The sequence below is a fragment of the Panicum virgatum genome, chromosome 9N (assembly GCF_016808335.1).
Source record: "Panicum virgatum strain AP13 chromosome 9N, P.virgatum_v5, whole genome shotgun sequence".
In the NCBI taxonomy this organism is placed as follows: domain Eukaryota; kingdom Viridiplantae; phylum Streptophyta; class Magnoliopsida; order Poales; family Poaceae; genus Panicum; species Panicum virgatum.
Window position 1 is genome coordinate 80,511,183 of NC_053153.1, and position 24,276 is coordinate 80,535,458.

General features: G+C 47.4%; 5 protein-coding genes and 1 pseudogene across 9 annotated transcripts; 4 read left to right on the forward strand and 2 right to left on the reverse strand.

Moving 5' to 3' along the window:
* Positions 1-847: 847 nt before the first annotated feature.
* On the forward strand, positions 848-4,752 carry LOC120693243 (protein MLO-like). Its single transcript, XM_039976653.1, has 13 exons — positions 848-1,171; positions 1,279-1,336; positions 1,565-1,794; positions 1,903-2,019; positions 2,188-2,248; positions 2,350-2,435; positions 2,546-2,620; positions 2,705-2,793; positions 2,894-2,943; positions 3,060-3,100; positions 3,240-3,449; positions 3,883-4,011; positions 4,117-4,752. Exons 1-13 carry the CDS (start codon positions 1,049-1,051, stop codon positions 4,507-4,509), a joined length of 1,662 nt encoding a protein of 553 aa, XP_039832587.1. The 5' UTR covers positions 848-1,048; the 3' UTR covers positions 4,510-4,752.
* LOC120693244 (phosphatidylinositol-glycan biosynthesis class F protein-like) lies at positions 4,718-7,251 on the reverse strand. The gene is made up of 8 exons (XM_039976654.1): positions 6,939-7,251; positions 6,753-6,818; positions 6,623-6,665; positions 6,285-6,339; positions 6,002-6,050; positions 5,757-5,824; positions 5,527-5,644; positions 4,718-5,097 (listed from the first exon to the last, which is right to left on the reverse strand). The coding sequence occupies exons 1-8, from the start codon at positions 7,080-7,082 to the stop codon at positions 4,984-4,986; spliced, it is 657 nt and encodes a 218-aa protein (XP_039832588.1). The 5' UTR covers positions 7,083-7,251; the 3' UTR covers positions 4,718-4,983.
* Positions 7,252-8,410: 1,159 nt separating this feature from the next.
* Positions 8,411-13,122, forward strand: LOC120693246 (dolichyl-diphosphooligosaccharide--protein glycosyltransferase subunit 1A-like). The gene is made up of 10 exons (XM_039976655.1): positions 8,411-8,681; positions 8,791-8,835; positions 9,608-10,236; positions 10,342-10,489; positions 10,572-10,748; positions 10,939-11,007; positions 11,088-11,177; positions 11,414-11,572; positions 12,201-12,425; positions 12,642-13,122. Exons 1-10 carry the CDS (start codon positions 8,565-8,567, stop codon positions 12,831-12,833), a joined length of 1,851 nt encoding a protein of 616 aa, XP_039832589.1. The 5' UTR covers positions 8,411-8,564; the 3' UTR covers positions 12,834-13,122.
* A 1,150-nt stretch (positions 13,123-14,272) lies between these two features.
* Positions 14,273-15,171, forward strand: LOC120693067 (annotated as a pseudogene).
* Positions 15,172-15,196: 25 nt separating this feature from the next.
* On the forward strand, positions 15,197-22,808 carry LOC120693066. Of its 5 annotated transcripts, XR_005682846.1 has the most exons (6): positions 15,197-15,593; positions 15,743-16,395; positions 16,485-16,685; positions 16,789-16,856; positions 16,996-17,098; positions 17,171-22,808. XR_005682846.1 is itself a non-coding variant. In XM_039976469.1 (5 exons), exons 1-4 carry the CDS (start codon positions 15,362-15,364, stop codon positions 16,831-16,833), a joined length of 1,131 nt encoding a protein of 376 aa, XP_039832403.1. In that variant the 5' UTR covers positions 15,197-15,361; the 3' UTR covers positions 16,834-16,856; positions 17,996-20,683. The 5 variants fall into 5 exon arrangements, 3 of the variants coding, with proteins under 3 accessions (XP_039832403.1, XP_039832402.1, XP_039832401.1); XR_005682845.1 differs by having other exon boundaries at positions 16,789-17,098; positions 17,171-22,763; XM_039976469.1 differs by lacking the exon at positions 16,996-17,098 and having other exon boundaries at positions 17,996-20,683.
* On the reverse strand, positions 17,380-22,336 carry LOC120693065 (calcium-dependent protein kinase 7). The gene is made up of 9 exons (XM_039976466.1): positions 22,160-22,336; positions 21,670-22,015; positions 20,697-21,566; positions 20,108-20,251; positions 19,866-20,018; positions 19,577-19,692; positions 18,893-19,060; positions 18,421-18,645; positions 17,380-17,810 (listed from the first exon to the last, which is right to left on the reverse strand). Exons 3-9 carry the CDS (start codon positions 21,394-21,396, stop codon positions 17,688-17,690), a joined length of 1,629 nt encoding a protein of 542 aa, XP_039832400.1. The 5' UTR covers positions 21,397-21,566; positions 21,670-22,015; positions 22,160-22,336; the 3' UTR covers positions 17,380-17,687.
* Positions 22,809-24,276: the final 1,468 nt, after the last annotated feature.

The window sequence follows — 24,276 nt, forward strand, 5'->3', positions numbered from 1 at the left end:
AACCCGTACAAATCACGGCAAAAAATGTCATCTAAATTCACCAAAAAAAATTACACATATAGATGATATGATGATACACAATCTTGTAAAATATTTTGTCCAAACTCAACTTCGTTTGTGGGATAAAAATAACAAATTTCAAGCCAGAAAGCCATCCAAATGATTTGTTAGAAATTTGTTATTTTTATATCTCACAGATGAAGTCGAGTTTGGATAAGATATTTTACAAGGTTATGTATCATCATATCATTTACATGTGTGATTTTTTGGGTGAATTTAGAAGACTTTTTTGTCGTGGTTTGCACGGATTTTCATGAAAGTTGTGGTTTGCACTAGACACGTTCCGATAATACAATGCTTTATCTATTAAAAAAATACAAGGCCTCAGCATCTTTCGGCTGTCGCCGTCGCCACACACGCCCCCACATGCCACATCCCCTACACAAGCCAAGTTGGCCTTTTTACCCCGTCTACGTTGGCGTCCTGGACCTTGCTATTCTCACGCTAGTTTTTTTTGTTGGTCTCGCTAGCTGGTACGTAGCTGCGACAAGAAATTAAGCGGCACGGGGGCCCTGTGTACCGGCCGGCCGGCCGAGCACTCGCTAAAAAAGCTAGCGCGCTCGGCCAGGCTAGGCAGCCAAACCAACCACCCCGGCACCCCGCTTCGCGCGCGCCGCTAGAAAACATCGTATCCTCCGGTGCCCCCGAGCAAAGATCACGTGGCCGAGACCAATCACTCCCATCACCGGGATGGGCTCCCTGGCCGGCCGGCCGGCCCCGCGCTTTGACGCGGCCGCCAGGTAGCCGCGCAGGCGAGGCGCTGATAAAAACGCCGCGCGCCCCCCGTGCCTGCAGCGCACACCACCACTCGGTTGCTCTGCTTGAGTCAGTGCCTGCAGCCAGATCAGCGCCCACCACCGGGACGAGGCGTGCGTGCGTGAGGCTTGCGCGCGCGTGCCCCAGGCCACAGCTCGATCGTCTCGACCTGCTCGAGCCCCCGGCCGCTGCTTGGTGGTTTGCTCAGGAACAGGAAGGTAGCCGGGAGAAGATGGCGGGGGGCGAGGGCGGGAGGGACCTGCCGTCGACGCCGACGTGGGCGGTGGCGCTGGTGTGCGCCGTCATCGTGCTCGTCTCCGTCGCCATGGAGCACGGCCTCCACAAGCTCGGACACGTACGCCCCCTGCCCTGCCTGCTCATCCATCGTTCGATGAGCTTGATTTTGAGTGCCTGACTGTTCGGTGCCCCCCCCCCCCCCCCCCCCCCCGCCGGTTCATGCAGTGGTTCCAAACGAGGCAGAAGAAGGCCATGCGGGAGGCGCTCGAGAAGATCAAAGCAGGTGGGGGCTCGCTGCTCCATCAACACCTTTATTTATTGCCCTGTTGCGCCTGATTTTCAGCTCTAATAACCCTTACCAAAATTCCTTAGTAGCTGTGCATAAACAAAGACCTTACAGTTCACACTAAAATTTAGTTAGTCAAAGCACATGAACTCGATTTAGTTCTCGTCCGAAATCTTTGATGAGCTCTTGCTGATTCTTTTTCTTTCTTTCTTTGATCGCCGGCAGAGCTGATGCTGATGGGCTTCATCTCCCTGCTGCTCGCCGTGGGTCAAACGCCCATCTCCAAGATATGCATCCCTGCCAAGGCTGGCAGCGTCATGCTGCCGTGCAAACCCAAGGGCGGCGACAAAAGCGGCGGCGGCGATGGCCACCGGAGGCTCCTCTGGTACCCTGGAGAAGACCATCGCCGGTTCTTGGCCGGCGCGGGGGCTGGGGACGACTATTGCGTCAAAAAAGTGAGGCCAGCGTTGCAAAGCAACATACTGCCCAGTGCCATGATGACGATGATGATGGAAGTCATGAAATCAATGACCTTTCTTCTATCTTCTGCTTGTTATCCGCAGGGCAAGGTGTCACTCATCTCCACGAACGGCGTCCACCAGCTGCATATATTCATCTTTGTGCTCGCGGTGTTCCATGTCGTTTACAGTGTCGCCACGATGGCTTTAGCACGTCTGAAAGTAAGCACAAGCCTATAGTCGATATGATGTTAACTGCTACTAATTCAGTTTGCCCAATTCTTTCATCAGGGGGGAAAAAAGAAGATTTTTGATTAACCATTCGATTACTCCGTTACAATCATCAGAATAGGGCACTCACATCACATCTTGTCATGTTCTTGCGTGTAGATGAGGAGATGGAAGAAATGGGAACAAGAGACCAACTCACTGGAGTATCAGTTCGCAACAGGTAAGAACCAGCTCCGTTTTGTCAACAGTTGCATGTTCCTCTCGAGGCATGCATGCATGATCAGAGTGAAGCTTAGCTTACACGTGATGAGGTTCTTGCAGATCCTTCACGATTCCGATTCACAAACCAAACGTCGTTCGTGAAGCGGCACCTGGGCCTCCCGAGCACACCTGGAGTCAGATGGATAGTGAGTTCGACCACCAGGCCCCTGAGCTCAGATCTTTACTGGTACTTGCAGCCTGTTTTTTCTGCGTTTCTCGATCGCTAACCTACGCTCTCTGAATATTCTTATCCCAGGTGGCATTCTTCAGGCAGTTCTTTGCTTCGGTGACCAAGGTGGATTACCTGACCATGCGCCAAGGCTTCATCAACGTACTGAACATCTCCCAGTTGCAATTGCTTTTGACGCTGGAGTTAGCTGTACGCGTTCCATGACGATGCTTTTCTTGTATGCAGGCTCATCTGTCGCCCAATGCTAAGTTCGATTTCCAAAAGTACATCAAGCGATCGTTGGAGGACGATTTCAAAGTCGTTGTTGGCATCAGGTTCGTCGTCCGTCTCTTTCAGCAGCTAATAACCATGCCTAGTTTTTCCCGCTAACGGTTTGCACGTCATGAACTTGACACATTTGGCTGGTTCTTGCAGCCTCCCGCTGTGGTTTGTCGCCATCTTCATTCTCTTCATCGATATCCGAGGTACAGCCTTGTCCCTTGTCACTCGTTCGTGCCTGCTGCTCGACCACAGGCTCTGGGCTTGTCTTGTAACCACCATCCTTTTTTTCTAAAAAAAAATGCTCTGCTCCTATGCGCAGGACTCGGCACGCTTATTTGGATCTCTTTCATCCCACTCGTTGTAAGTGTTCCTTCCTCTCTGTTTTTCATTTTATAGGAAGATGCCTATGGCTTCCTCTCTCTCTTGACAGCAACAATTTTTTAATTGAAGAGACGATTGAAATTGTCCTGAAATACAAACAAACATGTCGCTGCCTCAGATCCTCTTGTTAGTTGGCACCAAGCTAGAGATTGTCATCATGGAGATGGCCAAGGAGATACAGGACAAGGCGACTGTGATCAAGGGGGCACCTATGGTGGAGCCAAGCAACAGGTTCTTCTGGTTCAACCGGCCTGAGTGGGTCCTGTTTCTCATACACCTGACGCTCTTCCAGAATGCATTCCAGATGGCGCATTTCGTTTGGACACTGGTAGGTTCTCAAGGTGCTTCTTCATTCAGGCCTTGTTTGGTTTTGCAACAAAACTAGCGCGCACGTTTTCTGAGAAGAGAATCTCGCATGCATGAAGTACTAAATGAAGTCTATTTGCAAAACCTTTTTAGAGATGGGTGTAACTTTTCGCGACGAATCTAATGACGGTAATTAATCGAGGATTAGCTACAATGATGCTACAGTAGCATCATCTAATCGCGCGGTCAGAGGCCTCATTAGATTCTTCAGGGCCACTAGCGCGGGGGGTTCTGAAGTTGGTTTTGTAAACTAACTTTGTTTGATACCGTAATTAGTGATCAAAGTTGTTACTATTCCTAGCGCGCTACAATTTTAGCGCGAACCAAACAAGGCCTCACTCACTGCAGCATGGGGCCTTGCGAAGGCTAACTTCTTTTGGCTGTTGCCTGCGCAGCTCACCCCAGGCTTGAAAGATTGCTACCACGAAAATTTGGGACTGAGCATCATGAAAGTTGCAGTGGGGTTGGCTCTTCAGGTCCTCTGCAGCTACATCACCTTCCCATTATATGCACTCGTCATACAGGTAATTTTTTTTTAAAAAAAGCCATCTGTATAATCTGCATGAACTCTTTTGAAAGAAACACATGAGTATAGGATCACATCCAACTCCAACGGTTCGTACGTGCAGATGGGCTCGCACATGAAGAAGACCATCTTCGAGGAGCAGACGGCCAAGGCGGTGATGAAATGGCGCAAGACGGCCAAGGACAAGGTGAAGCAGCGGGAGGCAGGCTTCGACGGGTTGGTGAGCGTGGACACGACGCCGAGCCAGAGCCGGGCGACGTCGCCGAGCCGCGCCAACTCGCCGGTGCAGCTGCTGCACAAGTACAGGGGGAGGTCGGATGATCCCCACAGCGCCCCGACCTCGCCGGGGCGAGGACAGGAGCTCGGGGACATGTACCCGGTGGCCGACCAGTACCGGCTGCACAGGCTAGACCCTGAGAGAAGGCGGACGACCTCGTCCTCCGCCGTGGACATTGATATCGCCGATGCTGATTTTTCCTTCAGCGTTCAGCGGTGACGCAACGTACAGATTTGTGTAGCATGTTTTGCCTTTTTTTTTTCTTTTGTATAGCAAAGCATAGGAGGGAATACTACTGACACGTTAGGGAAGTTTCGTTTATTCAAAAATAATTGTATCTAATAATGTGGGTAACGTTGTGCAACAGGAAAAAAAACATGGATGCAAAGGTGCACCACAACAACATCTAAGCACATGAGCTTTGGACTTCTCTATAGAAAAAGCTAACATCAATTGTTACAATCATGAAAATAATGTACAGCAGCAATAAGGGCTCGCTGAAGGAGCTAACAATGAGAATCTCGATAAAGCTATTGAAAGCCATCGGTACTCCCACTATAACAAGAACGCTAATAAAAAAATGCATTGCTTTGTGGGAAGAACAGTTGTACACTACAAGATTCTGGATTAGTCGTATCTAACCAGGAAATAAGAGAGATAAAAAAAAGTATGGCAGCACTCATCATCCACAGGCTAGTCAGCTTTTGCACGGACCCTTCTCTTGTGAACAGCTATTAGGACAGGTGACACTGCCATTCCAACCAAATGCCCAGCAACTGCCCCATAAGTGACACAGATTGGCCATTCCTGAGAAAGATCAAAGAAACAGAATAGTGGCACTAAACCTTAAGGGCCAGCAAAGGAATTGCCATCAACATGACGATAAATACTTTACTGTAAATTAAGATCAATGATCAAGTGTAGGAGATATAAAAGGCATCAAGATACTGAATAACTCAAAAGCAGAACGCAACAGCATGTCAACGAGCCAATAAAATTCAGGCTGCAGAGCTCTAAAAAATTCAGGAATTATCATGGCAATATACGAATTGGATAAGGTACTGCTTCTATTTTAATGTCTGGCCATGCTCGTGAGCACAGTTGTTTATTCCAGGTAATAGGCATGAGTACGTCATGCTAACAACTGAATGTGTGCGAACATATCTATATGATCCAGCACCCCCATGTCTAGGAATCGGCAACACACCGTTAGAGATTCAAAGATGGTATCTTTACCTGCCAAGGTCTCTCCCAGTCAAGGGGCAAAGGCCAAGCACCCAGCCATGCTCCTAGCACAGCTCCATGACAAGGTGCAGAGATCATGTAGTTCTCAACTTCAGTTGGCGTGAAATAACTGACATGTAAAAAGACACAATGAACTACCATGCCACAGTTGCTGGACAATACAAAAGGAAAGAAATATCTCCACTGGATGAACCTCTGCAGTTTACAAGTCAAGAACATACATGGAGTGAGAAAGCACATTCTGCCAATCAATCTTGGATGCTCCAAAGACACATGCTGCAGGAACAAACTGAAAGGTAACAAGATTAGTTTCCCTGCCTCGATTGCTGCAATTATTTAGTAAATACGAAGTGGTAAACAATTGGTAAACTTATGAGTAAAGGAGTATCAAAACAAGACATTACTGATTCTCGTTGTAGTCAACTGCTCAGTTTAGTATAAAAAAGCAAGCGAAAATGGCACTTACGGTGAACAGGGACACGAGAAGTGACCAATAAATAGTAACCATCAAGTACCTGAAATGCACAATTTAGTCAAATGAGGAACTTTTAGTACCTGTAAATTGAAATACCATGGTGTATTTTGCTAAAACTCAGATAGAAGATACAATCATAGAGCAAAGCACTACAGACACCAACCTAGTCACGATTCCTACTCAAGTAAAAGATAGGCTAGCTCCGCCAATCCTAGTCATGATTCCTACTCATTAATTAAAAGATAAGCTAACTCCTTTCTGAATCTACACTTACTTGATTCCAACAGGTGCACCAAGAACAATTGCTCCAAACGCATTAAGGAATGCTCCTGGCATAGAAAAAGAAAGAGAGTGTGCAGTAAGATCAAAGAAATGAAAAGAAGACAATAAACAGATACTAGATAATATAACTAACAGTATGACAGTTATTCCATGAGAGAGAATGGCATTTTGACCGATAGTCCAACCATGTTGTAGTACTAACAACTGGTTCAGATCTACAGCATGGAGCTGTTCATTTTGGGCTTCATATTGATACAGCAACGTGCTATCGCAAGAGTTCTGCCATTCCCAAAGTAAAAAACGCAATCAAAGTCTAGTTATAGAGCTAACCCACGGGCAAGCCGATCAATCCTCTTGCAGCAGCCTTGGAAAACTGAAAGTAAAGGGAACCCGATCACCACACCGCTGAACCAAAAATTTTAAGAGGCAATTGATCGAACAGGTTGCACGCGCGCCATACCGAGCAGCTTTTGGGGTCACGCCGGAGGTAGCTGAACACTGCGATGACTACGGGCGCTTCACAGACCTAAGTGAAGGGGGGGGGGGGGGGGATGGTCAGTTCGGATCAGAAGTGGGGCGCTGAAGATAAAGTTTACGCCGCCGGCGGCGAGGTGAGGCGAGGGGGCGGGAAGGGGATCGGAAATACCACGAGGAGACGGAGGGCGCGCGCAGGGTCGGAGACGAGAGCTCCGCGGCCAGCGATTGAGTGGGCGACAGCGAAGCCGGCGAAGCAGAGCACATGCGCGGCCGCGGCCGTGAAGACGCTGATTTCGGTGACGGAGGCGCGCATGGCGCGGCTGCGCTTGGGAAGGTTAAGGCACGCGCGCTGAGGTTGAAGCTGCGCCGGCGTCTCCTGACTACGGCCGCCGGCCGGCCGGTCTTCGCTGGCGGAGGTTGATGCGGCCTTGATCAGTGATGCGGCCTCCCGACTTCTAGTTCTACTCCTGCCGTGCGTAGGATCCAACGGTTCTCTTTTTCTATGCCAGGTTCTTCCTGGAGCGGCAAAGCCAGCAACGAGTTGCACGTTGCACGAAACTACTAAAATCATCATCAAACCGCAAACAAATTTGGCAAAGAAACAAAGAGTTCCAAAAGAATAGGAAAAAATAATCGAATCTAGATCTATTTGGTTGTTTATTGAGCAAAATGTAAGATTATTTGCATATTACAACTTTAAACCACGTAATAGAATCAATCTCAAATGACAATATATCTCAAATGACAATACTTGACTATTAACATAGATCCATTTGAACCGTGGCATTTGGATGGATTTCTAACCGTGTGTGTGCTTTACTTTTGGATAGGGTTTGCACAACCAAATGCTACATTCCGTACCCCCAATTAGCCTGGAGTAGGAGTACGTGCCAGAGCCACCGCGCCGGTTAGAGAAACAAAGGGGCGTTTAGTTCCCAAAATTTTTTGGTCAAAATTTTTTTCCCCTTCAAACACATATATGAAATATTAAATATAGTTAAACAACAAAACTAATTGCACAATTTGAATGTACACGATGAGACGAATCTTTTGAGTCTAATTAGTGCGTGATTAGCCATAAGTGTTATAGTAACTCATATGTGCTAATGATGCGGTCAAAGGCCTCAAAAGATTCGTCTCGTGGTTTCCAATGGAGTTCTGAAATTAGTTTTTTAATTAGTATCCGAAAAACCCTCCTGATATCTGGTTAAACAATCGATGTAACTTTTAAACTAAAATTTTCACTAGGGCCCCGTTTAGTTCCCAAAAATTTTCACCCAAAAATTTTCACCTCCCCTTTAAAACACATGTATGAAGCACTAAATGTAATTAAATAATAAAACTAATTACACAGTTTGGATGTACACGACGAGACGAATCTTTTGAGCCTAATTAGGGCATGATTAGCCATAAGTGCTACAGTAACCCACATGTGCTAATGATGCGGTCAAAGGCCTCAAAATATTCGTCTCGCGGTTTCCAAGTGAGTTCTGAAATTAGTTTTTTAATTAGTGTTCGAAAAGCCCTCCCGACATCTGGTCAAACAACGACGAGACACCCAAAATTTTTTGATTTTGGGAACTAAACGCTCCCTAACTAAACGATCGGGATCGCACCAAAAAAAAAAAACGGAGCAAAACCCCCCCGAGACGAGTGACTTGGCCCGGCCGCTGCGCAGCGTCAAGCGTCTCCTCTTGGCAGGCAGGCAGGCAGGCAGGCGCACACACGCCCGAGGGTTTTAAGCACCTCGTCCTCGATCTAGCCAAACTCCCCGACGCGATCTGGCCGCGGGAAGATGGCGACTCCGCCGCCGCCTCTCCGCCGCGCCACCCTCCTCCTCGCCGCCGTCCTCGTCGGCGCCCTCGCCTCCACCGCCCGCGCCGATCTCGTCATCTCCAGGGCAGATAGGAGGGTCCGTACAGTCTCCTCGCTCCCCAGATCTCGGGGCCCAGCTCCCATCTCTCTCCCACCTCAGCGCTCTCGGATCTAACGCCGCCCGGGTTTTGCTTCTCTCCTTGCAGGTTGATCTGACTTCGCATATCGTTCGCGTCCTCTCTTCCCTCAAGGTTTGCTGCTCGGCTTGGTTTGTCTCGTGTTTTTTTTTTACGAATTCTTCCAGCCTGTTGAACTCCCCCACCTCCTAGTAGTTTGCAATACGTTAATATTGCCTAATCAGCTTGATTAGAATGCTGCTATGGTCGATGAAGCTACCAGTTCACATAGTGAATCATGTACTAAGTCATGGCTACAGCTCTATTCACCTGTGTCCAAAATTGTTGCTGCTGTCGAAATTTATACATTCCCAATTATGTTCCACGAAATCTGGCCAGCTTGTTTTTCAACCAATTTCTATTGGATGATACCTGTTGAACAAAGGTCTATGTATAGACTTCAATCTTACATATGAAGCGGATTGACCTGTTTCACTGTATTGGCATTGCCTGCTATCAGTTGTAAAATCATGTCTCGTTTCCTGATTGCTTGTCTACTCACCACTGGCCAAATTACTTATGCCAAAATTTTGCTATGTGCAATACTCTGCCCCCACAAATCAGCCTCATGTTTTCTAAACCAAATTTTAGTGATGCTTGTTGAATTTTGTTTTATGTATCAGCATCCGTATTTGAAGCATGTTTATCTCTTTCACTATATGCATTCAGTCCTAAAAGCCATAATATTCTGTTGAACTTTTGTGTTTTCTGCTATTGTAATAATAATATCTCTCTTGCAAATTGCTCACATCTAGGTGGAATACAGCCTTTCTCATGCATGTGTAACATGTTGGATTCTTGCTGTTTCAACAAAACTTACCACTTACATAATTCCCATTTTCTTTAGGTTGAAAATGTTGGACCAGACCCTGACTCTCAAGTTTTACTATCTTCTCCCAACATCCAAGCAAAGAACTTAGCAGCTATAAGAGCATTTGCCACTGAAGGAAAAGTGAAGGGTCCAAGTACTGTTCTGTCAATTGAAGTTGTTCAGCCTTCTGGAGCTCCCCCAGAGCTAACTTTCTTTTCAGCATTGTTACCCAAACCTTTGGAAAAGGGAAAGATTCTACACTTGGATGTCCTGACTGTATTCACACACTCTCTTCAACCATTCCCAGAAGAAATCAATCAAGCTGAAGCACAACTTGTTGTCTATCAGGATAGTGCTCATTATTTGTCACCTTACCCTGTTAAGGTACAGACACTTGCTATCAGATTGCCCGGAGGAAGGGTTGAATCATACACAAGGCATCCAAGTGCAAAACTTGTGGATTCAGAACTGAAATATGGATCGTCTGAAGAACTTCCCCCGTTTTCCTACTTACCTGTGATCGTGCACTTTGAGAACAACAATCCTTTTGCAGTCGCAAAGGAAGTTATAAGGGAGATTGAGATATCTCACTGGGGAAATGTACAGATTACGGAACACTACAACATTGCCCATGGTGGTGCCAGACTCAAGGGTGAATTTTCCAGGTTGATCACCTTGCTGTGTTCTGAGTGCTGTTTTTTACTAGCTTAACTTGTAACTGGAGAAATATATTATGGTCAGAAGTAACTAATTATCTGCCCCCTTTGCAGGATTGATTATCAGTCCAGACCTTATGTAAGAGGTGTTTCATCTTTTAGGAATCTTATTGCAAGACTACCTCCAAGGGCCCACTCTATTTATTACAGAGATGAGATTGGTAATATTTCGACATCACATTTGTGGAGTGACTCTAAGAAGGTAGTTTTGTTAGCTATCTTAGTCTTCAATGTTTCAACACCACTTTCAGTATATTTTCACTGATAAAGCTTTCATATTTCAGACCCAACTGGAAATTGAACCAAGGTTCCCACTGTTTGGTGGGTGGCAAACAACCTTCACTGTTGGTTATGGTTTACCACTTCAAGACTTTGTTTTCTATTCTGATGGAAAGAGGTTTCTCAATATCACTTTTGGTTCTCCAATTGAGGAAATTCTCATTGAAAAGCTTATAGTAAAGGTATGGTGTGTTGGTATTCATTCTAGACAGTCCCTTTATTTTGTATTGTTTTCTGAGCCTTATAATAGGAATGCGAATAACAAGATAATTACTGAGTGTTATGATGCTATTTTTTTTTCATATTTCATGCTTCCTTGTAGTGTTGCATTGTCTGTATTTTCCGGTTGTAAGTATCTTTGTTGTTGGACAGGTTGTGCTACCCGAAGGGTCAAAGGATATCGAAGTTTCAGCTCCCTTTCCAACAAAGCAGTGGCAAGAGGTGATTTCTCATTGTATGATGTCGTGAGCTAAATAGCTGATCCAGTTCATTGTTTCTAACCGCAGTGATTTGTGCTTCAGGTGAAGTATTCACACCTTGACATTGTTGGAAGGCCAGTTGTTGTCTTGGAGAAGCCTGATGTTATTCCAGAGCATAATTTGTATTTCCAGGTTAGTTGTCAGGTTTATTATTGAGTAATTTGTTTGGAAAATGTTTTTTGAAAAGGATGATCTGGCCTAAACAGTTAATCCAAACAATCCAAAGATGAAGTATTGGTTCTCAACACATATAACAGCACTAAAGCTGTTGTATGAAAGTCTTGCATGCACTAATTTTAGTGAGGTAGATTGTTTGTTGATGGTGTGAACTGGGACAAATTATTTGATGAATGCTTTGTAATATGCAGGTTTACTACAAATTCAACAATATATCCTTGCTCCGAGAGCCGTTGATGCTTATTACTGGTTTCTTCCTTCTGTTTCTGGCCTGTATTGTTTACATGGGCACTGACATGTCAATTTCCAAGAGCTCTCCTTCATACTTGGCCAAGCTGCAATGGGATGAGGTACACAATTGTTTAGCATATTAAACATATACATTGAGAGTAAATGGGCTTGCTGAAAACAGTTTTATATCTGCCTGTAATTATTTCTTTTTTTTGTCATCTTTTAGACTTGTTATATGATGTGTCTGATTGACCATGGAGCACTGGGCGCATAATACTGGATTAATTTAGAAAATAAATTAAACAGAGTTTTGAATACATACTTTTTAGCTGGAGTATTTTCACGATCTGCCAAAAAAAAAACATGGTGTGGTGAATCATTTTTTCCACTGTTGTTGCTTTATTATATGTCAAGTGACTCTGAAATTACTTATGTGAAGATATAGTATGGAAGCATGACCTTGGATAGTTGGATGTCCAATAATAATAATAATAACCAGGATTAGGTTAAGAACTATTGATAGAATTGACAAGAGTGGGGGTTTTAGTTAACCATTGCAAGTTGCGACACTGTAAAGTATAAATAATGTGCATGTCTTGCTAGCAAGACCATGATTGGCTGGAGCTCTGAAAACGAAACCTTGAATTAGTGCAGTACAAGGTTTTGTTATTATTTTGATCCAGTGAAACTGCCTGTTATTTTCTGCGGTACTTATTTCTGCTGACTATTTCATGCTTTATGGTGCAGGTGCAAGCCACTGTTCAGAAAATCCAGGGTATCTTTGAGCAATGCTTAGCAGTTCATGATAAACTGGAGGCCTCATTGCGTGATTTATCTAGGACTGGGGACATTCAGTCTTGCAAGGCTGCTCGTAAAGCTGCTGATGCACAGTTTAAGGAGCTATCGAAAGAGCTGAAGCCATTGTTGACATCTCTACAGTCATCTCCCCAGTCTTATCAGATATGGCCAAAGGTTAGTTATTATTACTAACCAAACATTATCTCAAGCCAGGAATGCGAAGAAACGAAGTCAAGAAACTATTTCTCATATGTGTATCTTGCCATGTAACTATTTCTCATATGTGTATCTTGCCATGTTTCAAGCAACCTGAATCTGAACTTCCTTTATATATTTATATGTTAACTGGAAATCTTCCATTTTGTTACTGTTTGCTTTGGGGTGATGCAGGTAGAGGATTTGATCATAAAGGAGAGAGAGATGCAGGAGAAGCTTATGACAAGACATTCCACCGTTGTTGACAGCTTTGAGAAGAAGCTGCGCGGGCAACATTTAGAGAACAGGATTGCTTTGCAGCAGCAGAAAATTGCTGCCCTGAGGCAGGAGGTTGAATCTCTTTTAGAGTACATTAGTGAGATTTGAGCTAATCTGTGCGGTCATATATTTTAAAGCGATTAGGATGTCTTTGCTGGGTTTACCCAATGTTGAAATATAATACAGAGATTGTGTTAGTAACCGTCCAATTTCCCAGTTGAGGCCTGGAAATCGCAACGACCATGTAACATGATAATCACTGTAATCATTCTGGAGCTGGCTAAATTTTGCATTTGATGACACAATATCACAGGGAACCTTCAACTTTTGGACTGAACCCGCTGTTTTCCAAGTTTTAGTTGGGAAATTGTTCAAGGATACCCTATTTAATGGTGCATTTTCATCTGTAACTGAGTAATACTTGTCTGTGATTCGCATCGAGTCTTGATGCTAAAGAGGCGCTTCACATGTTTGAGACTGAACAGGTTTTGCCTTTTGGCGAGATCACAGTATCACGCTGCTTGCACTCACGATTTTTTGGGACCACACGCAAAGAGCAGCGATCGGTGGTTTGTTGGTTCTCTTTTCGTGATCTACAACGAAACCTTGTGCTGCGGGATCTCGATTTGATGATGTGAATAACCTTTGCTTTGCATTTTTTTTTTCCTTTTGACAACCGCCCGTTGCTTTTCCTTGTGCAAGGGATTTAGTTTGATTTTATTTATCTTCCGAATTTTCTACTGCATCAGAAAAGTTGTCAGTAAAGTTCACAAAGGATTAACGAAGTAGTGCCTGCCCATCAGACGCCCACACAGTGATTTCGACAAGGAAAAGCAGCGCGCGTCACTGGATGCTCTGAACTTGTTTATACATGACGGCCTAAATGATTGCTCGAGGGTGCTAGTTCTGATGAATAAAATTCATGGATAAAAAATCTACCTTGTAAAGACTTAATTTGCTTCCCATTGGATCTCTCACAATCAGCAAAACAAACTCCAGTTGGCAGAGAAGTGATGTGCAAGCGAACCAACGACCTCCTTTGCATCCCCTAGAACCTTTCTTTCTCACTCTGCCTCGGATCGGCAGTGTTTTCGAGGCCATTTCTCCCTCGCTTCCCGATGCACAAGCTACGATGGCAGAAGCTTCCAGCTTTCCTGCCACGCCTGTTCTGCCGTCAGCCGTCTGCAGATTCTACGATGATCCGATCAGTTTGATCGATCGATTGATAGAGACAACAGCTGCCAATGCCAGCGACAGCGACGGACAGACACGGGAGAGAGACGCCAAGTGCCGCGGCGAGCCGAGCGGACGCCGCACGCGAACGGGACGAACGCGGCATGATTGCAAACCATGCCGCCGCCCCACCGCGATCCCCAGCCGTCCGTGTACCCATCAGCAAGCATCAGGCCACCACCTCCCCACCCCGATCCCAGGTTGTGCTCGCCCCTGCACTGCACCCACCGGCACACGATCACGGCGGATTCCCCAATGCCGCGCGGCCGTCGCCCCCGTTTGCCGTGGCGGGGCAAAGGTCAAGCTGCTGCGCGGTGGGGCCCGTGACACGAACTTCGCTCTTACAACTTCCAACGGCGGCCCAACTCCCAGCTGAGAAGCCAGCCACTCAGATCACGAAGCATTAATCACCACTGCCACTGTGCGCGATAAAACTCCGGCCTTGCCCCTGCCGCGCCGCCTGGTCCGCGCTCGGCTGCCCAATGGCGTCGTCGGCGCGGCGCCTCCTGCAGACCAACTCCGGCCAGCTGCCCACCGCCGAGCCCCCGATCCCGCTCGCCGTCGACTCCGACGTCGTGGTCATCCTCGCCTCGCTGCTGTGCGCGCTCATCTGCGTCGTCGCCTCGTCGGCCTCGCCGCCGTCACGCGGTGCGCGCGCTCCCGCGCGCCCCCCGGCGCGCAGGCCGCGGCCAAGGGGCTCGGGAAGAAGGCGCTCAGGGCGCTGCCGAAGCTCGCCTACGAGGACGCCGTGGCGGCCGCGGCTGCGGCAGGGGAGGACAAGATCCTGGCGGAGTGCGCCATCTGCCTGTCGGAGTTCGCGCCCGAGGAGGAGATCCACGTGCTCCCGCAGTGCGGCCACGGCTTCCACGTCGCGTGCGTTGACACATGGCTCGGCGCGCACTCCTCCTGCCCCTCCTGCCGCCGCGTCCTCGTCGTCGACGAGACACCCAAGCGGCCACCCGAGCCCAAGCGCTGCCGCAAGTGCGAGGCGGCTATGGAGGAGGCAGCCTCATCGTCCAGTTCCGGCGGCGGTAGAGCTGCCGGTTTCCTAACCGGGTCGGCAATCTTAGCTGACAACTAATTATATTGAACTGTATGTTAGTATGCATGTGTGTAAATATTGAAGTTTTTTGAAAAAGTTTAAATATTGAAGTTATATATGTACTCTTCTAACAATTTGAAATGAATGGAAAGAGTCAATGTATAGCTGCCACGCCATCCTGTGACAACGTCGACGCCCAGTTCGCGGTGGCCACTAAACTCGCTCTCAACTACGCCCACACAAGTTTTATCTCTAGCCAGCTTCAGCGTTTCAAGATATAGACCAGATCAAGCTGAGAATCGTAGTTCGTATGTGCCAGCGCCACTAGGAAAAAGCAGAGTCCGTTGATCGACCGACAAGAATGCCGCTTCTCTCCGCGCAGCTCTTCCTGCCCCTCCCCGACGCCCACCACCACCACCGCGCTCTCCTCCTGCCGCCCGCGTGCGCAGCAGCGCCCTTGCCATCGCCGTCTTGCCCGCGGCCATTGTCGTCCCTGCTTCGGTCACGGCGGTCCTCCACCTCCTCCGCGAGAACGGGACTCCGAGTCGTCTCTCCTGACACCTCCAGCGCCGTTGCCACGGACGCACAGCCAGGTCAGACAGACATTCGACGATTTTTTATACGGCGGCACACGCTCCAATGGGAAGAGAGAGAGAGAGAGAGAGAGAGAGAGAGCGATTCTGCAGGATGGACAGAACTCGGAGCTTGGCTCATCAACCCAACCCATCCACCAATCATGCAGGTTCGGCAGATAACAACACCAGGTGGGCAGAGTTCGCGTCGCGGGTGTCTGGCGAGTGGGACGGCTTCGGCGCGGACTTCACGGCGGCCGGCGACCCCGTGGAGCTGCCGGACAACGTGGTCCCGGAGGCGTACCGCGAGTGGGGCGTGCAGGTGTTGGACTGGCAGACGCAGTGCCCCACGCTCGCCGACCCCGCCGCGCCGTGCGCGCTCCACTACCGCCTCGTCCGCCTGCTCCCCACCGTCGGCTGCGAGGCCGACGCCGCCACCGTGCACACCTCCCACCAGCGCCACGCCGCCTCCGCCGCCGCCTTCGCGTACGCCGCCGCCGGCTCCTACGTCGCCGCGTGGCCCAAGGGCCCCGCGCCCGTGCTCGAGGTGGAGCACTGCGTCGTGCGCCCCGGCAGCGCCGAGGTGCGGGTCCGGGTGGTGCAGACCGTGGCGCTGGGAAATGAGGCCCGGCTGCGCGGCATCAAGGTGTTCTCCGAGCAGTGGTACGGCCCGTTCCGCAACGGCGACCAGCTCGGCGGCTGCGCCGTCCGGGAGACCGCCTTCGCGGCCGGCGAGAAGCTCGACGTCGCCGAGGTGCTGGGCCAGTGGGAGACCACGGACGCCGCGGCCGCGAGGTTCTCCGACGAGCTGGACCCCGAGACCGTGAGTGTGATCGATCGAACGTCTGAATTCTACGGTTTCGATGCGTGGCTTGTACGGGATACAGAATTTGACGGGTGAGTGGCGAGCAGGGCAAGTTCGCGGAGCTGTCGCCCGACGAACCAAGCAGGCTGCGGAGAGACGCGGACGGCGTCGTGGCGCTGCCGAAGCAGCTGTGGAGCGCGTTCAGGGAGCACGGCGACGGCGAGTTCCTGTGCGAGGTCGGGTGGGCGCTGGGCGGCGGCACCGCGGTGACGTCGCGGTGCGTTCTGTCCAAGGACGGCGACGTCAAGGCAAGCGTTTCAGGCTTTCAGCAGACAAAGCAGGCGTGCAGCTCCAGCCTGATTTCTGCAGATATTCAGAGACTAATCTGCAGTGCTTGCTCTGTTCTCGCAGGAGATCGCCGCTGCCTACGAGTCCCGGCTGTCGGGGGGCACCTGATCTCAACCTTCAGCTTCACCCAGGTTCGATCAGATTCTAGATCAATAGAATGGCCAATTGGCCGTAGACCATCATACAGCAAACACGGTGCTCTACAGCCAAAGGCATGCATGCGGAGCACCTGCTCTGTCTGACTGCCGTTTCTGAATTCCCGGACGCCAGAATTGTTCAGGCTCCAGACCAAAACGTGTGCAGGCTACCGGCGGCGGCGCCTGCTCAGCAGCGCTCGTCGTTTAACACCTCACCCGCGGTTTCCGGGCTTCCGGTAGGTGAATCGTGCTTTGGTTCATCCGCTGGCAGGCGGAAGCGTCTCACGCGGCCGCTCTGCATTTTGCAGTTCTGGCTGCTTCGCACATGGTTCGGCTCATGGAGAATGGAGCCCAAACAGGGAGTCGCCGGCAGAACATGCGACTCCAGTCCTGGCGGCAGCAAAACTATCCCCTCTACTATATGACAAGAAGGCTGCTTGATTAGCTGGGAAAAACCAAGCAATAGATCTAGCATTTTATTAAAAAAAATTAAGCAAGTGCAAATTTGGAAGGAATATGATCTCAGAATACAGAAGCTCCTTCAAACAACCAGTAACAGAATGAACAAATAACAAACTGAATGCACCTCTTTTGGTACTTTGAATAGCTGGACAGGATTTCAACTATATGAACATATACCACTACTATATATATAACACATCTCTCATAACAAACTATACTACTTGCCAGCCCACACTTATTTGGGATCATAAATACTACTAAATGAATTGATTTGCTCTCTTCTCGTACATCCCAGACCCGAATTCAGGTCGTGGAGAAATGATCAATAAGAAAAGAGAACAAAATATGTACATCACGTGTGCATCAGTGTACTTGAGGTGCATCTCTCAAGGTTACATTCAAAGTGGTTTCCATTGGTTGCCACCCAAGTCCAACTTTGTTGCCTTGCATCATGGCTACGAATTCGGCGTAGTCAATTTGACCATCCTGAAAAGCAAATACAAGGAAAATCAGCACATGCATTAATTATTCAGTAAATAAGAACCCCTCAGAGGCACTGTTGGACTTGGTAGCCATGACATGGTTTTCTTCCTATATTAACAACCATGACATGGTTTTCTTCCTATATTATCAAGGTCATTTAGTTCAGTAATATACTGCCTATTTTTCAGGTCAAAGTTAAAAATAGCCAACCTTAGTAAACTTCTCAGGTACGAGAATTCTCGCAGCTATATTCAAAACCAATGGTGAATAGTCTCTCAGAATCAGGAGATTGACAATGCTTGTGCTGTCACCAAATCTATCTATTTATTTATTTATTTATTTTCCTAACCTTCAATGCTGCTGAAATGGACAGCTGTGTGTTAGGTGTGACTATGTTCATTGATGCCTAGCCACCAGTGTTTATTCTATTAAAAAAATGCCATTCAGGATAAGGAACCATTGCAATGTTTCCCTACGTTGCAACCCCACATAACTCGAAGGTCTAGAGCAAGGCTGACATATTTAGGTACCCAAAGTGTTCTGCTCTTTTCTGAAAATCTTTAAGCATTACTGCATTAGTATACAGTTCAAGGAAAAAAAAAGATCAACTTACATTGTTCTGGTCAACTTCTAAAATTATCTCTTCAAGGAAAGAGTCCTCCATGTTATGTTCTCCACAAGCTCGTTGAAGCTTGTCAACTGTGATATAACCACTTCCATCTTTGTCAAAGTAAGTAAAAGCCGCCATCAAGTGCTCTTCACGCTCTATTTTGTTAAGAGGCACAGTTGCAGCGATAAATTCTTCATAATTGATTGTCACATTATTGTCTTTATCAGCCTGCCATAAAACTTAGGAACTTTAGCTAAAGCACTTTCAGTGTATTATCTAAAACAGATGCATTCCATACAAGAAAAGGAGGTTTGCTACTATCCAATAAATGCATTGTTTAGGTATTTTCCATGAGTATTGAGAAATACATGCAGACAGGCTGACAGCAGATCACATGTTAAACAAGAAAATATATCCTGTCACACATGAAAAATGTAACACAAATGCATGTTTTAGCCACAAGACAGTTACTTACCGCTTCCACTATATCACTAATTACTCTATCCTCCAATTCAGTACCATATCTTCTTAAGCCTTCTTTAAGCTCACCAAGAGTAATCACACCTCGATTTTTAACATCCACTGCTTTGAACAATTGCCTTAACCCAGCAATCTCCTCCTCAGAAAGACGTTCAGCAATCACCTGGAGGCAAATAAAGTGTCAAAAAACCAGCAAAAAAACATAATGCCATAATGTTGAAATAACTGATAGATGCAGAACATATAATCAAAGGCAAAACAAAATTCAATTGAGCAAGTTAGTAAAGCATATCGTAATAATTGAACTGAATGCTAAATATTAATAGTTAGTGAATTATATCGCATGTTGAGTGAAGAAAATCAGGCTGGTCAGCCTGAAACAGCAGTAGCTCATACGGCAGCAACTAAGTGCATTTGTTACCAGCATTAAACATGCGTGATCTGTTGTACTATTTGAAATATGTATGTAACTCTTAACTGCAATATTTATAAGGTGAAGTCTAAATGAGGTTAAGGCACTTATCCACCAAAAGATGCCAAGTAGATACGCAGCCAAAGATCAAAACATTTTTGGATCCAAAAGGGACAAATGATATGGCACAACACAAGACTTGTATGAAGTTCAATAACATGCATGATATGATATATGAAAATAGTGAAGTAGATAAAAATTACTCACTCTCAGAGCCAATTTCTTTAACTTGTTCATTGCAGAGAATTGTTTGAGCCGAGAAAGAACGCTGGGATCAAGAGCTTGATCAGTGGCCACTCCATTTTCACAAATCCAAGGATGGCCTGGCATTCATATATAATAATCAGTTTTAAGAGTAAAGACATACAGATTATGCAATTCCTAAAACAATTAGGGGAACATAACCTACTGTGGAAGCAGAGCTAACAGCTAGACAACAAAATGGAAGAGCAACTGAATTGATCGAAGACATAGGTAAGACTTAAGATATACTTACGTAGTACTTCATGGGCTTTCAGACGGTCTGAAGGACAAGGGCAGAGCATCTTTCTTATAAGATTCTTTGCACTTTCAGATACCTTAGGCCATGGGTCCGAGTCAAAATCGATGTGCCCCTTAAGGACAGCGTCAAATATACCTTGCTGTGTCTCTGGTAGAACAAATCACCTTCATTAATTAGCAATTCCAGTTCAGAAATCCAGCCTACCTGAATATAACACCTGAGCATAGAGGTGTAACCTGCCCAAAAAGGTGGCACGCCACTAAGCAATACATAGAGTATCACTCCAGCTGACCACACATCAGCTTCTGGTCCATAACGTTTGTGAAGTACCTCAGGAGCAACATAATATGGACTTCCAACCAACTCAGTGAAAACCTGACCTGCAGTTTTGAATAGAGATAAGAATCCAGGTTTAATCCATAAAACATCAGAAGTCACACATAGCTTACACGTGAAACTGAAAACTGATAAAAATGAACTGAATCACATAAACAACAAGTGTTGATGAACAGCATCATAACACTGTAGTTTATTTACTCTAGCCCTACTCCTTTGAATATGTATAGAAATTATTGAAAAGTAATGAATTTTGTGTTAATGAGACATCCCAGGGCGCAGGTCATGCCTTACTGTTATATACTACTATGTTGCTCCTAGAGTCAGTCTTAAGGATGCTAGCAGATAGATAACTGGACAAGACTACAATCTAACTACAAGAATATATTGTACAGCAAAATAAACATGTACCATTATGACATTATTAATCTGATGCTTTAAAAGAGTCAATAAAGTATGCCTTACTATGGATCAAATTTGATATCATACCTGGTTTGAAGAACACAGATAGACCAAAATCAATTGCTTTTATTGATAGATCATCTTCTTTATCCAAAAGGAGAAAGTTTTCTGGCTTTAGATCACGGTGCATCACCCCAAGTGAATGGCACATAGCCACTATACTAACAATGATTCTTATAAGCTCTGCAGCCTTCTGCTCACTGTAATGCCCCTTCTCCTGAATTCGGTCAAAGAGCTCCCCACCAGCACATAGCTCCATCACAATGTGAACCGCCTGCCCGTCCTCATAAACATCCTTGATTGCAACAACATTCTTGTGGCCTGACAAATGGTGCATTATCTGGATCTCACGTCGCACATCCTCAATGTCCTCCTTGGTGATGAGCTTGCACTTTGGGATGGTCTTGCATGCATACTCACACCCAGTACTGATCTCCGTGCAAAGGTATGTTGTGCCAAACTGCCCTTGACCAAGCTTTCGACCAATGATATAATGTTCCCTTAGGTCCGATGTCTTCCTTTCAAGGACAGTGATAGATGTTGGATCCAATCCCCGCTTCAGAATACCAGCAGCAGTGGGCTTAAATGAGTTCACCTCAGGCCATGGCTTCTCAAACTTCTTCAAGTCAGAGTAGCGATCCTCCTCGAGGTATCCATCAGCGAACCTAGAAGCGGGACGATTGTAGTAATCACTCCCAAGAGTCCCGTTTGGGCATTGATTCCCCATTCCTAGAACACCTTATCCAAACAAATTCCGGAGTTCCCAGTCTCACACGATTGCGAATCTTGGATTGGAATGGAGATTAAATAGCCACGGCGCGCAAAGTTAAGGAACTGGAAGAGCTCCTCCGGAAGAAAGCCCTTACTTGACTTCCTGAGGAGGGGGAAATCAGCAGCCTGACATTTCACAGCAATGACTTGATCAGCAATCAATACTTGACAGTTCAAGACAAGACAATTAAAGAGGAAAATATAGCTTTGCCAAGGAGGAAATGGAAACCTCAAGGATGGCAGGAAATTCCTTCCAAAGCCGCCGGCTCCTTCGGCGTCTCGAGGGAGGAAATCTCCAGGCTGAGGGCTCCCACACCAGACTTGACAACCAAACTTTGGTAACCAATACACGAAATCTAACCAAAAACCCACGCAATAATTAAGATTGCCAGGCCTACTCCTCAAGCTATTAATCTTTCAACCGCTGAACCCCGTATAATACTGAAACCCCCAGAACTGGAAGAGCTCCTCCGGAAGGCAGCTGCCTGAGAAGCTTCCTCCGCCTCCAGCAGGAAACCCCCAATTTGAGAGTTTCTGATGCCGCAACTTGTGCACGAGATCCGAACTTCACAGGCCTAGAACACCAAATCCATCAGAAAATCGGCAAAAACAAAGCCGAAACCCACGAGAAACACCTAGACGGAGGCCCACAGGCCAAATCTTGACCAAAAAAGACGAGATTTGTGCGGGAAGAAACAGAATCGAACTGAGAATCGTACCCGCTAAACGAGGAGCCTCGCAGGGATCTTCCAACGGCCGGCGCGCCCGATCGAAGCAGAGCACACGCAGAATCGAGCCGACGGATCGGACACAAAATCGCAGCTTCTTGAGGGGCTAAAATGCAAAAACCATAGGAGGAAAAAAATGGAGATGGGGAGAAGAGAGGAGCGGAAGGGGGCGAGCCGGCTTTTATAGCCGGGCGGCGAGGGGTTAGGTGCGATGCAGCTGCGCGGGTACGCTTTTGCGGCGGGGACCCCGGACTCCGGGAGTATTGCACACCGACGGAAACCAGCAGCGGTTTTGCTAGCGGTTTGGGAACTCGGAGACGGCTTAACTGTAACCGGTACCGAGTCAGAAACGATTTGCTAGTAATTGGCTGTATTAGTGTTCAGCGACAGATACAGTTAGTGTTGTAAAAGGTTATGGTTTCTTTATCCTATGCAAATCGAAGTTAGAGTGTCTCACTTCCTCAATCCACTTTTTCTAGAAAGTCAAAATTGTGTTTTTTGAAACAATTTTCTTTGGGAAACAAGAAAGTCAATTTGAGTTGATGGTATACTTGTATTTGTGCACGCTTCAATACAGTATAGTTTCAATCTTTCATATAAGGTGTATATCAAATTGTCGAAGGACATTTGAGAAAGAAAATGGATCGGAATATTTCAATAGATAATTTATCATTTCGTTATCCACTCGCCCGCATAAAAAAACAGAGCACAAAAAATGCTTCCCCTTTTCTTAAGCGAGCTAGTGTGCTTTTCAGCCTGCTGTATTGGAATTACAGGTGTCGGCAGAGAACATCAACCAAAGTTTGCACAGCCTTGAGGACCAAGTTGTAGTTGCGGCGTTACCAAAGGGTGCAAAATGGAAGAGTGTCTCCCCCGCTGAGCTTTCTACGGCGAGGCTGTACACAGTAGCGTCACTAGCGTGACAGCGTCCGAGCCTCCCTTACCTAATGAGGAGTCCAAAATGAAAAGGAGAACGAGGCCAACCCGAAACCAACCCGATCGCAGACAGGGATGCCCCACCTGTTCTGGGGCCCCCTGTCAGCGGAATATCTGGTACGCGCTAGACGATCGGAGCTGCTGCGTCTCGCTGATTCAGGCCTCGTTTGGGATAGCTTCGTTGGAAACAGTTTCATCTACTGTATAACACTGTAGCTATACTGCAGGGTGACGTACAGTATAGTACACTGTAGCTGCCTCCGAAGCAGCGGTGCCAAAGGGCCCTCGATCCGCGCGGTCGGTCGGTGCGGGTTGCGCCTCCTCCGAAAACACGTCTGCCTCTGGCTCCGTTGGTGGAGCAGTTTTTATAGTGGAGCTAAATTTCTTTTAGAAAAATATTTAGAAAAACAGCTCCATCTATTTTTTAAAATATAAAAGAAATATGAAATGATCATAATACCCTCTTCTTCTTTTTTCCATTTTCTTCCTATTTTTCTCCTTCCTTTCTCTCTGCACCTTATGCTTCTTCACGGGCTCACAATCACCTCCTGATTCCGTGCACCCCTGCCTCCCGAACTCGCCGCACCAGCCTCCATGCTCGTCTTCGGCCTCCTCGGAGCCCGCAAGCCGCCTCCACGGCAGCTGCCCCGCGCGCCTCCCGTACAAGCCGCAGCTAGCCTTGCCATCCGCCGCGCAGCCTCGGCAGCTGGCCGCGCCATCCGCCGCCCGCAGCTGGCCTCGCCCGCCGCGCACACCTCCCGCAGCTCGCCCCGCCCGCCGCCACGTGGCCTCCGTCAGCCGGCCGCGCCATCCGCCACCCAGCTTGCCGCAGCCACAGCGCCTTGAGGAAGCGGATCGTGCGAAGTGACCGGGGTAACGCGGGAGGAGGCGAGCGCAGCGAAACCGGGGGCAAAGATGACAGTCGCGATGAAGCAGCCGGAGGAGCCGCGCGGAGCTACGTTTTGGGGCTCCTCCTCGCGTGTGGAAGCCACGAGGGGCTCCAGGGGCAGCTCCACGCTGGGAGCTGATGCAAAATACACCGTTTGGTAGAGTTCCGGCTGAAGCCCGTTTTGGAGCCGAAGCCGGAGCCGGAGCTCTGCCAAAGAGGGCCTGATTCGCGTGCGTGTTTTCGGATAAAACGCTTAGCAGAGAGAGGAAGGGGCAGCTTTGAC